At 32.4% G+C, this 17,884-nt stretch overlaps 2 protein-coding genes and 2 non-coding genes across 6 annotated transcripts in view; 3 read left to right on the top strand and 1 right to left on the bottom strand.

The window, feature by feature from the left end:
* The window catches only part of LOC130654607 (nuclear pore complex protein Nup205-like), a 29,483-nt gene extending 14,589 nt beyond the window's left edge, over positions 1-14,894 (bottom strand). For 2 of the 3 annotated variants that reach the window (XM_057457217.1, XM_057457219.1), the window contains exons 1-13: positions 14,807-14,894; positions 7,774-7,910; positions 6,135-6,333; positions 4,471-4,641; positions 4,038-4,385; positions 3,682-3,962; positions 3,543-3,605; positions 3,193-3,309; positions 2,874-3,008; positions 2,560-2,797; positions 1,983-2,080; positions 1,491-1,673; positions 436-696 (exon numbers count right to left, since the gene is read on the bottom strand). In XM_057457217.1, coding sequence (XP_057313200.1) covers positions 436-696; positions 1,491-1,673; positions 1,983-2,080; positions 2,560-2,797; positions 2,874-3,008; positions 3,193-3,309; positions 3,543-3,605; positions 3,682-3,962; positions 4,038-4,385; positions 4,471-4,641; positions 6,135-6,333; positions 7,774-7,910; positions 14,807-14,825 — 2,250 coding nt within the window. In that variant the 5' untranslated portion in view covers positions 14,826-14,894. Of the gene's footprint in view, positions 1-435; positions 697-1,490; positions 1,674-1,982; positions 2,081-2,559; positions 2,798-2,873; positions 3,009-3,192; positions 3,310-3,542; positions 3,606-3,681; positions 3,963-4,037; positions 4,386-4,470; positions 4,642-6,134; positions 6,334-7,773; positions 7,911-9,726; positions 9,767-14,806 lie in introns of all 3 variants that reach the window. The other variant, XM_057457218.1, reaches the window with a different exon arrangement.
* LOC130654615 (60S ribosomal protein L10a-like) overlaps positions 1-17,884 on the top strand; it is a 29,110-nt gene that overhangs the window by 10,348 nt on the left and 878 nt on the right. The window contains exons 2-3 of the mRNA XM_057457228.1: positions 16,178-16,214; positions 16,296-16,600. Coding sequence (XP_057313211.1) covers positions 16,210-16,214; positions 16,296-16,600 — 310 coding nt within the window. The 5' untranslated portion in view covers positions 16,178-16,209. The remainder of the gene's footprint in view (positions 1-16,177; positions 16,215-16,295; positions 16,601-17,884) is intronic.
* Positions 16,636-16,704, top strand: LOC130656098 (small nucleolar RNA SNORD18). Its single transcript, XR_008984842.1, has one exon. It is a non-coding gene; the product is annotated as a small nucleolar RNA SNORD18 (small nucleolar RNA).
* Positions 17,502-17,573, top strand: LOC130656097 (small nucleolar RNA SNORD24). Its single transcript, XR_008984840.1, has one exon. It is a non-coding gene; the product is annotated as a small nucleolar RNA SNORD24 (small nucleolar RNA).

Genomic DNA, 17,884 nt, shown 5'->3' with positions numbered 1-17,884 from the left:
AGAAAATTAGCAAAATGCAATTCGTTTATTATGTGCTACAGAACAGCAAAAGCTAAATGCAATTGCAGATCAAAAATGGCTGTTTTAACCCTACATTGGGCTTGTATAAAAACATAAACCTTTAAAGTTTCCATATGACCTTTTTATTTGAATTTTAGACATAATAATGGTGATTGAAAAAGTTGGTGCCATATGCAAAAATAAGTGGCAAATTTTCCTTTTTATTGATATAATTAAACCTTGTTTGATTATAATGCTTATATTTTACTAAACTTTTTCTTTTTCAGCTATTTTAGTTAAAAAGTGATAATGTTAGCAAATAGCACTCAATCAGCCTGGACCTCCCTCTTTTTCTTTCTGCTCAAACCTCCATAAACTCAAAAAACTTTGGTTTCGCAGGGTCAACCATCATAAATAATAAGAGAAAAATCACACCTTTTCAGACGGATCTTGGTATGCCCTTGTTTTAAACGTAAGAAATACATTATCTATAAGAAAGTTCAAATATGGATGGAATCCAGGAACACGATGACCAGCACCTAATGTTGTTGGTATAGCCACTTCAGTAAGTTGATCAAGCAACTTTAAGAAACCTCTTGTTTCAGGATATACTTCATTGCGTGATTCAATTTCTTGGAGTTCCACAGCAATTCCTGATTTTACATTTGATCCTGAAGGTGTGGTTGTTTGAAGCACCTGGAATAATAATCAGATTATTAAGACTACTTGTGTTAAGTGTGTAGTCTGAAATTAAAGCAAGACTTTTGTTATATCGACTGAAAGATTTGACTAAGACAGAATTTGGGACAGAATCAACAACTAGCTTTGTTTTTACTAATTTTCATTTTGACTAAAATCACTACTATTTTCGTCTCAATAAATCAAAAAAAAAATGTTCGAAACTGAACATCTCTTTTTTTATATAAAAAAAATGTTTAAGTATCTAGCTAACCTCCACAGATATGCCTAAATAGCCTAACAAAAAACAAGAAGTAAACACTTTAGCAATAAAACTGACCCTATTTTCTTTCGTTCTGAAAAAAAAACATAAGGAAAGAGCCTTCATAAGTCAAGACTGTTGAACAAGAATTTATAAGCCTATACTCTTAAAGATGTTTCTAAAAACACCACCAGAAACCCAGAGGAAACTATCGAAAATAATTTAAAATCTGTGTCTAAATGAGTTTTGCAATAAAAACAATTTTTTTCTGTCTTAAAGAAACCATATAATAGCCTTTAATAGTGTTACTGTTACTAAACTTTAAGAAATATCCTGAAAATTGCTCTAGGAAAGTAACTTATTTTATCATAGCACTTATTTTATTTTTTCCAGGAAATATATCATCATCAGCAAAAAACTGTTGTTCATTGTTTGTGCTAGTTTGTGTTAGAAATGTTTTGACATTGCAAACAAAAATAAGATTTGAAGATAGAAGTACCGTTTCACCTCCTCTGACAACTGCTGTCCCTTTGAAAGACATAACTCTTACCTGCGAGGCTTCTAAGGATTGCCATAAAGATGCAGCAATTTCAGGTGTTTTGGAGAAAGCAGCAAGTGTTTCCAGTAACAAACCCTTTAGGCTAGGAGGTACGGGGCAACAAACCAAACCAAGTAAAGATGCAACTGGCAGCCAGTTTTGATTTTCACATAAAGCAACACGAACATTTTCACTCTAAGAGTTGATTCAAACAATAAAAACAAGGGGTGAAAAATCAACAAATTATTTGAATACTGAAGTTCTATTTGAGCGCTAGTCAGCACATAACCACTTAATGCTGGTCAGATATAAGTCGAATAAATCAATAATGATATTAAGGTGTTGACAAATTGGTCCGTACTAACAGAAGTAAAATTAAGTTATATAAAGTAGGTAAATGTTCTGCATTAAAACTGCGATACAAAGTGTAGAGTGACATAATATAAATATTGTACAACTGTATATACATTTCAGATGGTAGATAGTATTTAATAAAGATCTTACATTTTCTGTAACGACTTTTATAAGTCGTAAAACACTTTCCAAACCAGCTTGTTCTTCAGGTGATATTTCATAATGAGTATGAACATGTGATCGATGGTCTAGAAATAAAAATGAATGATAATTAAAATATTTAAGGAAAAAAAGAGTAAATTTTAATATCTTTAAATACAGTGGTACAAGAAGATATAAGTAATTTTTTTTCTGTATTTATGCTGACTCATACTTTTATGCTTTTTAACAAATTGCTGAGAATCAAGATATAAAGATTTTAACTTAGGATTGGATAATGACATTAGCCATAAATTTTGGTTTACTTCCATTGATACCAAGTTTAAAAAAATAAAACAAAAAATAAAAATATATACAATCAGTTTGAAAATTTTTATGAAGTCATAGCTTTGCATTTGGATTACATCTGCATATCACGAAAATGTTAGAAATTATATCATGTTATTTTCTGATATTTAGCAGTATAAACTATAACCTTAATGAAACATAATGCTTGCATATACTCTTGTACAGTAAACCAAAATAAATAAAAATGAATAAATTACATGTTTTTCCATTTTTATCTTACCTGATGCATCTGTTACTTGTCTTAAACTTAAATAATATTGTTTGAGTGATGCAAAGAAATGATCCCAAGAAACAGAACATGCTCCACCACGTTCTGTTGAACCGTTCGATAAAAGTCGAAAACAATAAGAAGCAGACTGCTCATTGTTTGAAAGAGAAGTAAGCATGCTGATATATGGAACATATAGTGGCTGCAACAATATATCGCCAGCCAAACGGACAAATTTATTGAGCATCAACTAAAAAAAAGTTCACAAATAACTTTAATAGCGCCTGAAAATATTTATCTTATTTATGTATTAAAGTTCACTGTACCTTTCTCTGGTCTGTGTTTTGCTGATTTTTTCTAAGTGGCTGTGGAGAGAAGATACCACCCAGAGGTTCAGGTGGAATCCAATATTCACTATTTAGTTCTAACCCCAATGGGTCTTTATCATATAAAGAACTGACCTAAAAACATAATCTGTGTTAACACCAGTCACATATAGATTATTTAACATCAGGCCATGCAATAAGTGCATGGTCCCTAAAGTTATCAATTACTAATTATTTCCTTAGTAAAGGATAATTAAAATGGCGTTAAAAGGTTGTTGGTGAGGCATAGTAACAAAATTTAAGAAAAGTCACTTCTTACCAAAGACATAAACTCTTGAAAGTCATGTCGTAGTCCTTGTGGAGGCTCCATGCCTTCATTTAAATGGGCTTGCAAAATATGAGCATTCTCATCACCTCTTGTTCTTAACTCTTTCATCTAAAAATGATATAATTTAACCTAACACTCATAACACCAGTAATTGAAATAAACTACTTGTTAGCACGTAGAAACCCATGGGTTTGCTTGTTGTACATATTCCATCGTTATTTCATGCATCCTTAGCACTATTTAGCAATTCAACTATTATTTTGAACACACAAAATACAACTCATAAAAATATCATTATAGAGACTCAAATTGTTATAATAATTTAACATAAACACAAATACCTTAAGTGGAAATTTCACAATAAATGATGTAATGAAGGAATGGACGATTTTGAGAAAGTATTCCTAAAATATATTTGATAGCTAGTAAGTTTTCTTTAAAAACAATCAAAAGTAAAATGAGTTAAGTATTAAAAAGCACCTCTTCGTGAAATTTTTTAGATTGTATGACACATGTTCGCAAAAACTTTAATGCATCGCCATCAATAGCCGAGTCAAGACTACTTTCGTCTTCCTCAATCACATCACTATAATAATCCACAAGTTCAGGATGAGCTGAGCAACTTCGGAGGAAAACTGACCAGCACCATTGAATAACAAACTTTAGCCCAGGCATTTGCCACAGTTGCACATCAGGCCGAACTATCACCTGATGGACATTTATTAAGAACTTTTTGTCTTTGAAATAAGGTAGTTGTTGATCTAAAAGATTAAGTTTATAGTGTTTATGTTTTGGAAAAAAGAACAAACCAGTTTTAAATACAGAAGCATTCTTACACTGACTATCTTCTATGTTTTCAACAGCACTGTCAATTATGTTACAATTAAAACTTGCTATGACAGCTAAAAAAACACGAAGGGTAACGAAATCCAGACTTCCATCTGATGTGTTAGGTGCAACTAACTTCAAGTAATCTAATAGTTTTATACATTCATCCTTTTGCAATGGGTACTGACAAGATAATACAAAGAGGCAATCAGCTAATAACTGTTGTTGTTCTTCAATAAGTTCTGTGATTAACTTTTTGTGTTTGCCATCCAGCAAGCATCTTGCATCTTCTAACTTTTTTAGTTCTTTTGGCAAACTGATCTCTTCAAGCAACAGAAGTATCTTTGAAACTAAACCTTTATGGAAAAAAATGGTAATTCAATACAACATGTAACAATATAAATTGAATTTTTGGGTATGCACTTTTAAAGCAACCCTTACCATCGTCAAGAAGTTGATTGACAAGTTTTTCAATTAATTCGACAATACGATCATCAAGTTCAGTTGACCAAGTTATACCAGGCCTAGCCGTCAACAAAAGTTTTAACGCTGACAGAAGACAGCGTCGTCCATCATGGTAAAGTAAAGCAGCCACAAGTTGCTGTGAAAAACCTAAAATATATTTATTAAGCAAGTGTAGCACTTATAAAGGGAATTCGTTAAAGGAAAATTCCCTTAAGGATGTATTTACTTGATAGCTTGGTCAATGTGTATCTAAATAACCCATTAAAGTAGTACATTGACCAAAATTAATCACATCTTTCAATCCATCAAATGAAACCTTAATAATACGATATATACTACATTTTTTAGCTTTAAGATAACAAAACAACTAGCATGAAAAAAATTATCAAAAAGGCTATTCCTAATTAATTTTTAATTTGCTGTTTTCCAATAGTTTCGTTGCAGGGTTGGTCAGTCAGCAGATTCTTTTTTCCTCTTTGTTGGAGAAATGTATCATATATGTCATGAAAATAAATTTTTATTTTTGTGTCAAAATTTTGTTCCCAAAAAACGATAATAACGTTAATGGTCGCCACCATTATCAAACAAAAGCCAACTTGGTTTGTACATATTTTGTTGATTTGTAACGTCACACAGCGTCCATAGCTCAACAAAATTTGTAAGACAATGGATGAAGATTCAGTCACTTCTTCATTTTCTCATAGTGATTTAAATTTATTGCAAGGTTCAAGCGAAGGAGAAGACTGGTAGAAAAACATCCTCATATAAAAATATTTTCCAAGAATTTGACATGCAAAAACAAATAAGGTTTTTGGTTTGCTATGCTTTCACAAAATCCCTTCCAGTGCACTTCATTGTGCATAATCATTTGAACTGTTGTTTACAAAACCAGCAAATTAAAGCACCTATTACGCATTCCCCAGCTTCATTCATTCAGAATGCGTTTGTTTACATCCCCGTGGAACTACGTCATGAAGTTATTAATCAACAGAACAGAAATGCCTCATTGACACTGTCATGGCAACAAAAATAGTACCTTGAGGGAAAAGTTATTGTGCAAAAAATTGCAGAATTTAAAATTGAGAATTTGGCCAAAATTCTAACTTTGAGAAATTATTGTGATTATTAGGTATTAGGTATTATTCTTTTAACCCATACAAACAAAAGAAAGGTTTACTAGAGAGGCGGAAATAATAGTACAAATACAGTATTTATTCTGATTTGTTTGCTTGCTACGTTTTTTTTAAACATTTTATGAAAAATAATTTGTGTGAAAAGATCCAGAACTCGTCAGGACCTTTTCACATATTTAAACTAAATATTCCTGGTCGTTTTTGCGATATTTACGGATAGTGTTGAAAAAATGGTTACAACCCAGTTGAAGTAGGAGCTGAATATAGACGTAAATGTAATCAAACATATGTCAGAATGTAGGAAATTTCCATTTAACTATTAAAGTCAATTAAAGAGATTTTAGTAGAGAATTTATTTCTTCCAGAATTATTATTGAAAGAGTCTGTTTTCCCAGGACTTTTTTTAAAATGTTTCTAATAATATTTCAAATAGGATTGTAGATTTACTAATTTTGCTTTCATAGACAATTCTACAAATAACAAAAGCAGAATTATAGTGGCATGTACCTGGAAAATTTGGTAATTGATGTTCTGCTTCTAGCATCAACTCTAGCACAGAAAATTCATTCAGTTCCAGTGCATCACTTATAAGAAGTATTTCTTGAATCAATGATTCTTGTAGTTTGATTGTGCCTTTTTGACCTTCCAAAGTTAAACCATATTTATGAGCTTTTTTGATCTGTTCTCTATGACTTGCATTCTTACTCTAAACGAACAGACAAAATTATACATTGTATGGTGACACTAACTTTGTATAAAACGCATTTAAACTGAAATATCTATAGCACACATAGCTTACAACACAACTTTATTTATTTTCATTATATAATGAAGAAAGAATACAAATGCATCAAGGGGTATCATTCTGTAAATTCTGAACACTTGATTTACCTAATAACAGAAAAAATCAGATTGTCAGGAAAATCGTGTTTTTTAAGCGAATACGCAAAAACCAGAAAAAAAATTAAATAACTTTATTTCCCTGCCATTGCAAGTTAACTTTCCATGGAGCAAAGGTTCCCCTTCTTTGAATGGTATCCTGTTACAAAATATGAACTTCTGAAATTTCTAGCTGTAATTATAGCAACAAGAATTAATGAAAGACCAATCTTAGAGGATTACTGGTCTTTTGTACAGCAAACAGTTTTCTTGTAATGATTTTGAATTACTTTATTCGTCAATGCTTCACACAATTAAGTCTGATGACGAGGTTGATAAAAAAGACAAGATTAAACCATTTTTAAATTTGTTGCTTCAAAATTATCAAGCAGAATTTTACCCTGACCAAAATCTTTCCCTTGATGAATTGGTGGTTAAATGGAAATGCTCTCCATAAGCCGCAAGCTAGGTTGTCAAATCGTTACATGGATGGAAAATGATCGTAACCGTGTAGTTTGCAGCATGCCACAAAAAAGAAAAAGAACAAACTTCATTTGTACCTCTTGTAATCCATATTTGCATCCAAAGAACTGTTTTGAGTCTTTTTATAATAAAAAGTAGTTGAAATTTCATTGAAAACTGTATCAGCTCTTAAAGCTCAGTAATTAGTAATGTTAACATGACCTTTATCATGTTTTACCATTTTTGAAAGCTAACATATTGTAGTTTCTTTTGTTTTAAGTTTTGTTGACATTTTGTGAGGTTTTCTATTTTTCCCATGGGGAAGAACTGAAAAATTCAGTCTTTTTTTGTTGAATTTTCCCTCTCCTCATTTTTAGTACAATTCCTCTATATATTACCTTTTTAAAAAGTATAGTTTGCTAGGAATATCTAGTGCAGTGAATGAATTGAAGTTATATGTGCAATGCAATTGCCCCACTAATTTAATTAAAAACATCAACACCAGTTCGTTTAATTGAATTGACGTCAAAACAATGTATATCTAATTCGCCTAGACTACATCCATGCTGGACATTACAGACAAATGCAGTGTATTATAGACAACAGACATTACAGCTTACATTTAAACAACAAAGAAAGCAAGTGTTTAGCCTGAATATCATATCCTTGCATATCTAAACTTCACATGGTCAATCTCTACTTCTCTATCAACCTAGTAGCTGCAGGAAACCAGTATTTTAAAGAAACTATTGACATGCACCACACTCACACTCTCTTTAATAAACCAAAAATATTACATACTTACCAAATTTTTAAGTAAACCGAGAAAAATTGGCTTGTGCTTTGTAATTGTCTCATCTAATTCGGCATATATCTCCGACCTTTTATGTATGACAGCAATTTCAACTACTGCTAGTATTTCCTTAAATGGTGACCATATACCTAAAACAAATGAAAATTTTATAAAAGAGAAAAGTCAATGATTCATTCATTGCTCTATTTTAAACTGTTTTGTAATGAGAATATCACCTAGGAAATTCTTTAGGAGACCTACATTGCATTTGACATTCAATTATTTATTTATTTTTAATTATATAATGGAATGGAATGTTTACCCTAAAGCATTTTGCACCCTCGAAATGATATGGTTTAAAATTAACCCACATGTAATGTGGCTTTTAAAGTTGAAGGAAGATTGATAACCTATATATTACAAAAATGAAATTAATTAAATGATAGTTATGGGGAAGAAAGTGTAGTCACAAAGAACAAATCAACCTTATTCTGGGAATCTCATGTCTTACTAGTATGGTGATACAATTCTACCACACTTAACTTCTCCACCCAGAAACAAAATGAGTCATACAACTGTAAGGCATTTAAATTTATAGTAATGGTCCTCCTCTCATCTCCTCTCATTTAAAACTTTTTACATTTGCAGAAAATAACCAGTGTTTTACGTTAGCTTTCCTTTCTTGTTAACACGATGACATCTACACGGACATTTGAATTAAAAAGGCTTCCTCTAAACATCTACTTCTTTAATTATCTTTAAAGTCTCACTGTGAGCACTCTCTCCTGATTGAAGAATTGGCAGAATTTAAGCAATAACCCGGGCCATACATTTTAATAAGGAAAGAGCGAAAAAACATTAATTATCACAAATAGTGGTCATAAGCCAAAGAGATGTACCTATGATTTCTTTTTGTCATTTTGTTGTGCCTCTGATTTATTGATATCCAAAAGCAATTTTGCAAACTCTGCCATAGTGCTCATAAAAGGCAAGATCATTTTTTACCTACGACTGAAAACAATTATTTTCTTGGCCGGAAATGAGTGATCCAAGGGAAAAAAACAATAAACTTGGGAAATTAAAGTACCATTATTTCCAGTTCTAGTAACTTTTAGATCTTCAAATTTCAAGAAAACTTTCCTGAACTTGCAGATAAGCCGCAAACACTCCCATATATAAGAAATTAAATTGGGGGTTGTGCTCCGAACTCGCCCGGAGCATTCCTGAAATGCAATTCCTTGTAAAGGCCATGATAAACGATCCAATTAATCGAATTCGATTTGTCAAAATTATATTGAGCTTTAAAGTAAAATCGAAACTTAATAGGTGATAAGGCGGAAAACATGGAAAGCGTTATATGTGGACGAAAAAATGGTTGCAGAAAAGACCCACCCTCGTTCTCAGTTTTTTTTGCCTTCTTGATATGACAGATGATGTCGAAAAATACCCTGGTATCGTTGACAGAATATTGAAATATTATTGTCTTTTACATTTTCGCATAATTATTACAACTTAGTTAGCACTCTTTCAGGTCAAGATTAAAATGGCGCATTAAGCCGTGGTTTATTATATTGGTAAACAACAAAACTTTGTTAGACAGCTAGTTAAATTTATAAAAAAACGTTTGTTTTTACTTTGTTAGATTTACTAACATATCACCGACTAGTTCACGGTGGTGTAAGAAAGAAGATAGCGGAATAAAAAAATAGGCTACTAATATAAGAAAAACAAGTGTATGTAGTTAGCTACAGTACTGGAAAAAATGTTGTGTAACAACACGCTTCTCGTATAGCGACGGTATTCTCAATCCGCAATAGACGTTATTTTACTTTCAAATTGTATCGAGACGGCTTCAATATCGATATCATTCTTGAATATATAATAGAACTATTTTAAAAATAAGAGTTTAATCAGCAATGATCGCGTATGTTTAAATATAATTATACTTTCTTTGTGTTAACTTACGCATAACAATCCAGGATACACAGCTAGCTTTATTCTTTCTCTAGAAAAAATTACACAGAGATTGCGTGTATTCAATTAAATATATTAGTTGAACTATATTTTCACGTCTGGTTGATCTTACACATTTACGATGATCTTGCTTATGCAGCAAATATTTTTATTTTACACCCAGAGGCTGCATATGGTCAAACATTTATTATAGATTTTTGTTTGTTACAACTCTGTCATTTGACCATAAAGCTCCTACCCAGTGGGCACATTGTGGATTGAAAAGCAAACACTTTTTAATAAATTGTGTTTTTATGACGTACATGCTGGGAAAGCACGTTAGCGCTTTCCCAGCGGTTACATCTTAAACTAGTCTTTTTCTAATGATTAAAATAATTATCTTATCCACAGGAGTACACTTGTCATTTTTTTTCATCCAAATGTCGATGAAGTTCATTACTTCGACATTGACCAATCTTTTTCTATCTGATTTTGACTTATTTGCAACTGAGCCAGTTGTATTGAGTCTATAAATAATTTCAAAACTCTCTGTCTTGACACAACTATATTCTCAGCAGCCAGAACTCTCACAATATCAGCGTGTTTTTTTTTACCTTGATAATAGAAGAGCATATACTTCGTTTCCCATCCCAAATATATATCTAAAGCAGGCTGTTATAATCTAAGGCTGTCTACATATATCCAGAAATTATTCTGCACTTATCTTCACTCCCTTGTTTTCTCTCCATAGAATTTAGAACGCCACAAAAGTAAAAACTTTTTCCATAAACTGAAATTTAAATCTAAACAATGAACTATCTAAGTTCAGCAAACAAAAGTTCTATTCAGCTAGCTAAACTATATTAAAGTGTTAAAACAGCATAACTTCTTCTCCAACCTTTAAAGACGTTTATTGAAGTTACCATGATAATTTTTCCTGTATTTTTTACTTGTGAGACAATAGAATAGGTTAGTATGTTTTATGTCACTGGAACATAAATTCTACCTGCTAAAGTTCCACCATTGTTAGTTGCATAAATTAACGTATTAGTCTTGGTCATGAATGGCGTGCGCATGCGATCGCACACGCTGTTAGTGTTGATCATTATGTTTATTATTTGTTTCTTTATAGTGTACCATTATAACTGGTGGGTGTAATAAATATATGTGTACATCGTTTCACTATCTATGGTTATTATCAATATTACATGTTAGCAAAGGGTAGTTGAAGAATTTGAAGATGAGTGACTATAAAAACCCACTGGTGTTCAATAGCAAGGACAAACCATATGACAGATATTGTGAAGAGTTACGTGTTTGGTGCATTGTTACAGATTTAGATAAAAAAAAAGGGAGTTGCAGTAGCATTGTCTTTTCCAGAAGATGATCCAAGTGGTGTTAGAGACAAAGTGTTTAATGAACTGAAACTGGAAAGTATTAATGCGGATGATGGCGTAGAAAAACTTATTGATTATTTGGATAAAACTTTTTAAAAAAGATGAGTTAAGTGAGGTATACGAACATTATACCATATTTGATAGATATACGTACGTGAAGCTAACCAGAAAGTTGAGACTCTTGTTTTGGAATTTGAAAAAAGGTACAACCGAATAATGCAAAAAGATATGAAATTGCCTTCTTCAGTCTTAGCATTTAAACTACTTGATGCTTCAAAACTTTCTCACAAGGATAGACAACTGGTGTTAACAGGTGTTGTTTACTCAAAGAAAGAGCAGTTATTTGATCAAAGGTAACTGCTCTCAGAAAGTTCAATGGAGAACAAGCTATCTCATCTGAGAGTGATGTTTCTGGCATTGCGTTAGAATCCAGGGGAGCCTCAGCTTCAGAAGAGATACTTTACAATCGTCCAGATAAATATCAACATAAACCGTTTTAGCAGACCGCAGAGAATTTTTAAACATGGTGAAAATGAACAATTTCGATCTAGAAACACTAACACTAAAAAAAAACCCATTAGGTTTCAATGGTAAACCTACAAAATGCAAAATTTGTGAGTTTATTTTGCATTTTATGAGAGATTGTTCTCACAGACAGTGCATGAACTCTGGGGAGCATATCACATTATTTACTGGATCAAATGAAAGTGAGTTGTGTTTACTTGCTCATGAAGCAAGAAATTCAGCAGTTCTTGATTCAGGCTGCACATCTACAGTTGCAGGCATTGGATGGACTGTTACTTAGAAACGTTAAAGGGAAACTAAGGTCAAAAAAAAATGTTATTAAAAAAAATTAAGAACGTTGTATAACATCTAAATAAACTATTGAAAAAAAAATTAACTCTTAATTTTCATTATTTAGGCTGTTTTAGCCCATTAAAGTTCTAAGGTTTTCTGAAATTAACCGTGTACTCCATTCACGGTTCCTCGTGAACCATACAGAATTATGACGTATGAGCCGCGAGACTCAAAATCACTTAGTCATGGATAGCAGCGAAAAAAGTAGTTGTGCTAGTGAACATAGCGAATGAAACAGATGAAAGTATTTGCAAAGGGTGTTATGATAACGAACCTGAATATACTGAAAGTCAGTTGAAAAACATTTGTTCATCAAAAACTGCGAATGATATTTCAGACGACGACGAAGATGAGGATTTAGACTCAAGCATGTTAGAAAACTTACATTGGTGTAAGTGTAAAAAATGTGATATACACGAGTTAATGACTGTTGAAGAATGCAAGTGTTGTTTGGAGTTTACAACTTTACTGGGAGAAAAGCTGGAAGAGAATACATGTATTACCTTGCATAAAGATTTTAAAATTCTTTGTTTAAATCGCACCGTATTAGAGACAGCAAGCATTAGACATCGCAGATATCAAAATAATTTCAAGGATATAAAATCTTTTCAAAACAAGTAAGCTTATTATTCTACCTTTCAAAACAAATATAAAATATTACTTCATATGCGAAAAAAAAAATGCGTTCTTTATCTACATAAAAGTTCGTATACTGAATGTGAGTCAAAGAATATTTAAAAATATATATACAACATTTTGTAAGGCCTAGGTTCCACAACAACAAAACATATTATATTCTTTTTAGACAACTACGCTTTTCAGCATACAGACAATATACGGCTTGGGTGCATTACTATGAAATGTAATGTCTGTGAAAGTGTGGTTTCTTTGTTTTCACTAAGTAACTTCTCTACGGTCTAGAATAAAAAAATGAAGTGTAGATCAACCCTTATATTTTTCTTCGAAGTCCAGCCAGGTGCGCATGAAAACTTAACCTGGTTTTCATTAACATTGATAACAAAAATAACATATGATAATAAAAAGTAATACTAGTAATAATATTCGTGCGTTTTTCCAAATTTTATTAAGAATTTTTCATTGAAATTTTTATAAAATTTCCACTTATTTTCACTACTTAAAAAAAATTACGAAACACATTTATATTTCAATTACAATATAGAAACCAGGCTATCTAATTAAATATGTTCACTAAAAGAGTTGTACCAGAAAAGGTTGAAATTAAAAAACATGATTTTTGTAACTCACATGTAGGCATTCTTCCTGCATTTTTCTTTTTAAAGATGAATCACGTTTTAATACGGTAGTGCCATCCATGTTAATAAATTCGTAAGTTTTGTGTTTAAAAATAGTTGGAACTGCTCCACAAAGTAGCTCTTTCCGTTTCGATGGTATCCCCGTTAGACGTCCTTTTAAATCATCTTTTATGCAGTCAGGATGGAAGTGGTCTTCACATAGAACTTTATTTTTCCCAAATGGAAATGTTTCTACATTCAATCCAGTACCAATATTATGCAACCATTGTGCTGCGCGAAGTTTCTCAGTTGTATTCACTGGCTTTAGGATCATGAAAAAACTTTTTTTAGCAGTTACTCTCCCAGTGGTTTGCGAACATCCATATGCCAGGCAACTTGGCATTTTGAGTAGTAAAGACAAAATGTACAATTATAGTTAAGAAGTAAAATTCATCTTTTATGTCTTCATACATCAAATCAGGCGAACCTTATAGTATGGTTTCACTTACTCACTCGCGGATCATACGTCATTGCTCTCCATCGTAGAGTTTTTTTATGTACTCTAACGGAGATGTAAATAATAACCTTTTTACTCTAAAATCCTCATAAAAATACATTTTTTTTGAAAAAAAATTTAAGGTATCTTTTTTAAATAGTATAATAAACGTTTTTATGAAAAAAAAAATTTTGACCTTAGTTTCCCTTTAAATGCTAGAGAATCTAATCTACAGTACAGTCCAGAAGTAAGCGTACGCGTACGTGCAAGTTTCACACCTTTCTCTCGGAGGCAGTAGTTGTTTGTCTTTTGTTCTTATTAATTATTTTGCGAGTCTTGTAAGTCATTAACTTGCGCGTAATAAACAAAAGATTATTGAAGAAAAATAGCTTATCATAACTGCGCGTAACTTAAATAGTGTTAACATAACTATTCCCAATAGCGTAATTGCAAATGTTATCAACTCTATCAATGTGACACAAAGAGCCATTGTTTAATAGTTTTATGCGAAGGTGGTTATCACCTTCGCATAAAACTATTAAACTATTGCGTACATGTAAAGTTACATTAGCCCGGTACTGTAATCTTGGATCCGGGTTAACATTATCAAATTTAAAAAAAAACAAGGAACTTTTGGGAAAAATGAGTGGCATATTTGGATTTATCAGCAAAAGGTAAAATACCAAAAAATTATTAGAACAGGATTTATTGTAATTTAAAGTTTTTAAATTTTATAAGACTTTGACCATAATATCTAGCTAGCTAGCTAACTGCAGTCAAAAATTTTCACTGCGGTTAATTTGTGTGGTCAATTCTTCATAAAACATCAAAAGTTTGGCTACTAATAGAGGCAGCTGTACTTGGTGTATAAACTTAAAAATTTACATGTTTCCATAAATTTTGTTGCTGAATTTGAATATGTTGGTCATTTTTGTTAAAAATGATCAGAAAATTTTAAGTATGTTAACCCGGATTCGGGATTATTAGTTTGGGGCGAGTTTCTTCACAAATTAGCCGTTCAGCAGTATGGTTAGAAACATAAATGAAACCATCTAAAAAATATTGTAAGAAAAAAGAGTTTAACCTACCACTTCCAAGGTTCGCCATTTTGTAATTTCTCGCTCCAAGTGTGCATTACCGCCATCCATATCGTTACTTTGCGGAACAAGGATGCTGTTTGGACGGCGAGCGAGTCTTTCGCGCGCGCCTCCTGGTGCCGTGCAGGGAGAAAAAAAATATTTTAAAATCAGCTTTTTAAAGGCATGAAAATAAAAACAACCATTTTTTTTGTTTATTGTGTAGAAGGGGAGAAAATCTTAGCGAAGGAGTTGCAAGTGTAAAGTGTGATAAATCATAATTATATGTATCAGACAATATCACAACGTCAGACAGGGTCTTTGACCAGCAAACTCCTGTATTTACTGATAGTTCGATAGATATAAAGAGTAGTACCATAGTCACACCTTTGTCTATTTGTAAGTGTTTGAGACTCGAAAAACACATAATACTGTTGTAAAAAAAATTCGATACCATCATTGCAATGTAAGTTAAAATGGCTTATCGACTTGAAATTTTTTTACCCCTCATGTTTTTTTACCCCAGGTCTCTGCAATGTGAACGCGGTCGGGGCGTGTCGGATTGGTGTATAGGGTAAAATGCAGACGTCAGATATATGGAGTCATTTGTGGGTCAAAATTCGTGTTAGGCTTTCCTTGTTATCGTTCTGCTTTTCGGCGTGTGGGTTTATGTGACACTCCTCGTCGTGTGGTGTTTCACTTTTTGTCGTGGCTTATAATTCTTCGTTGCGCGATTTAGGTTTCGTCGTATTATCCACCGTGTTGTATCATAATGGTTTAAATCTAATATAAAATCACTATTCCTGCCGCCTGCCGTTATTGAAGTTTTACGAAATGAAGGGAAACTAAAGAAAGTCGTAATTTTTAGTATGACTTTTAAAATTCGTGGTTCTACAGACATTTTTATTGGTAATGTGTTAATTGACTACTAGCTAGCTTTCTGATGGTTGCTGTTTATTGTTTTGAGCAGAGCAGAATCAGATACAAAAGGACTGGACATTTTTATTATTTATTTTTTGTAGCTATCTCAGGTTAATTGCATTCCTTTATACTGAGCATGTTTGCGAAACACATTATGCTGGAAACACATTTTAAGCTAAATTTTTTAGCATAAATTAAGTTGAATATATCCGGTACTGTGCTTTACGCACACTCCCAATTTCACTTTTTCTGTTTATTTTATTGTTTTTATTAATAATAAATAAAAATTTTGAAGCCATATAATAACACGTGACACCAAGTAAAGTTTAATAACTTCTGCAAAAACATACTTCCGTTCCTGCAAGCGATCAGGATCAGTCTGTCGTGTTTCTTGTTCTGTAATATACAACATAATAACCACGAGCGTGCTATTTAAAACGACCCGGGGACCGAGCGTTTTCCTTTTTCGACGTTGCTGGCAAAGCGTTGCAGCCATGTCGTAAGTACAAAAGTTTATCTTCAAATATCTCTTTCATCATTCAGTTAAGTTGTCGCTAATCTAATATTTTTCAAAATATAGTTCCAAGATATCTCGGGACACTCTTTACGATTGTGTAAAGGCCATTCTCGATGGTTCCAAAGATAAAAAACGCAAGTTCTTAGAAACAGTTGAGCTCCAAATCGGACTAAAAAACTACGATCCTCAAAAAGACAAACGTTTCAGTGGAACTGTTAAATTAAAGAATGTTCCAAGACCGAAGCTGAAGATTTGTGTCTTAGGAGATGAATCTCACTGTGATGAAGCCAAGGCGAACAATATTCCATACATGGATATCGAGGCTTTGAAGAAATTAAACAAGGACAAAAAACTTGTAAAAAAGCTTGGTAAGTGAATTTTTACTTAAACAGAGTATCATAGTGGCAAATGATGAGTTCAACTTCAGGTCCGTGTTTTTGACAATGCTGATAATAGATGAAGTTCTGATATGCTACTCGAGTAAAGGTGCATTCTGTATACAAAAAGTCATTATTTGAAAATATGTTGTGTTTGCATCCACCCACAAGTATCAACAAAGCTCTTGATGACAGCAATCAGGTTGCTTCTTTGCATGAACCCAACGAATTGACTGTTAATTTTAACTAGGGGACTATTCAATAATTATGTAACATCTGAGGTGTTGTGTGAGGGTATGATTATTTTTGTTACGAATTGTTCTTTTATCATGTAACATCACAATTATTTTCAGTTATTTTAGTGTGTTTCTTACCTCTGGAATTCGCAAAAGTACCAACATGTCATATTGTGTGCTAAATAAATGGCCCTGTTCATCCTTTTCTCATATTAGAGCACTAGTTTGCCTGATCATTCATTACATAAAGGCTTTTTGTACTGAAGGAAATAAATAGATAAGGTCTTGAAAATATTACATAACAAAAAGGGGGTGGGTGGTATTAGATTTGTTACCATGCGTTACAGGAGGTGAAAATGGCGAACTTGGGTGTTACATAAATGTTGAATGGGTACAAGGGTGCTAACATAAATATTTTCAATGGTGGTGTAACACTTCAGAAATACTTTTAATATGCTGTTACAGTATACTTATGGAAATTCTATTTGGTATGGATAGTTGCTTTGGAAAAATGGAAACCCTTATACTGGGTTATTTTTGCCACCATGAATTTTGTTTAACCATTATTTTAAAACACCCTCATCTTCATGACAGGCCGAAAAAAATAGTCTGTTTGCTGTCATAGATTATTTAAAACTCATGCAGCTCCTATTTAATGTCAATGATGATGAATATATTTGCTACTCTTGACTGTTGGATGACGAGTACCCACCAAGATCTCTGAGACATTTAGGTGTATAAGCAAACATTTAGGACAGCCTGATTACTAAAAGCTGTAAAGTTTTAAATTCTGTTCTATTTTCCTAATCCAGTTCAAGGGCATTGTGCAAAGTCAGATATTTTCTGCAAACTATGCTAGATCAGATTTTTCATCAAACACTTATAAGGAGAAATACCTTGTAGCTACAGGAAAAGGGTTCTGTGTTAGATAAGAAATTATGTAAATAACTATACTCTATTTTGTGATAAATCTCAACCATGTGCAGAGGTGATTGGCGAGAAACTGTTATATAATTTCTCTTGCCTAATATGTGCTGCG

Source organism: Hydractinia symbiolongicarpus, chromosome 8, assembly GCF_029227915.1.
Source record: "Hydractinia symbiolongicarpus strain clone_291-10 chromosome 8, HSymV2.1, whole genome shotgun sequence".
Classification (NCBI taxonomy): domain Eukaryota; kingdom Metazoa; phylum Cnidaria; class Hydrozoa; order Anthoathecata; family Hydractiniidae; genus Hydractinia; species Hydractinia symbiolongicarpus.
Note: the sequence above shows the minus strand (reverse complement) of the source record. Positions and strands in the feature narration are given on the sequence as shown.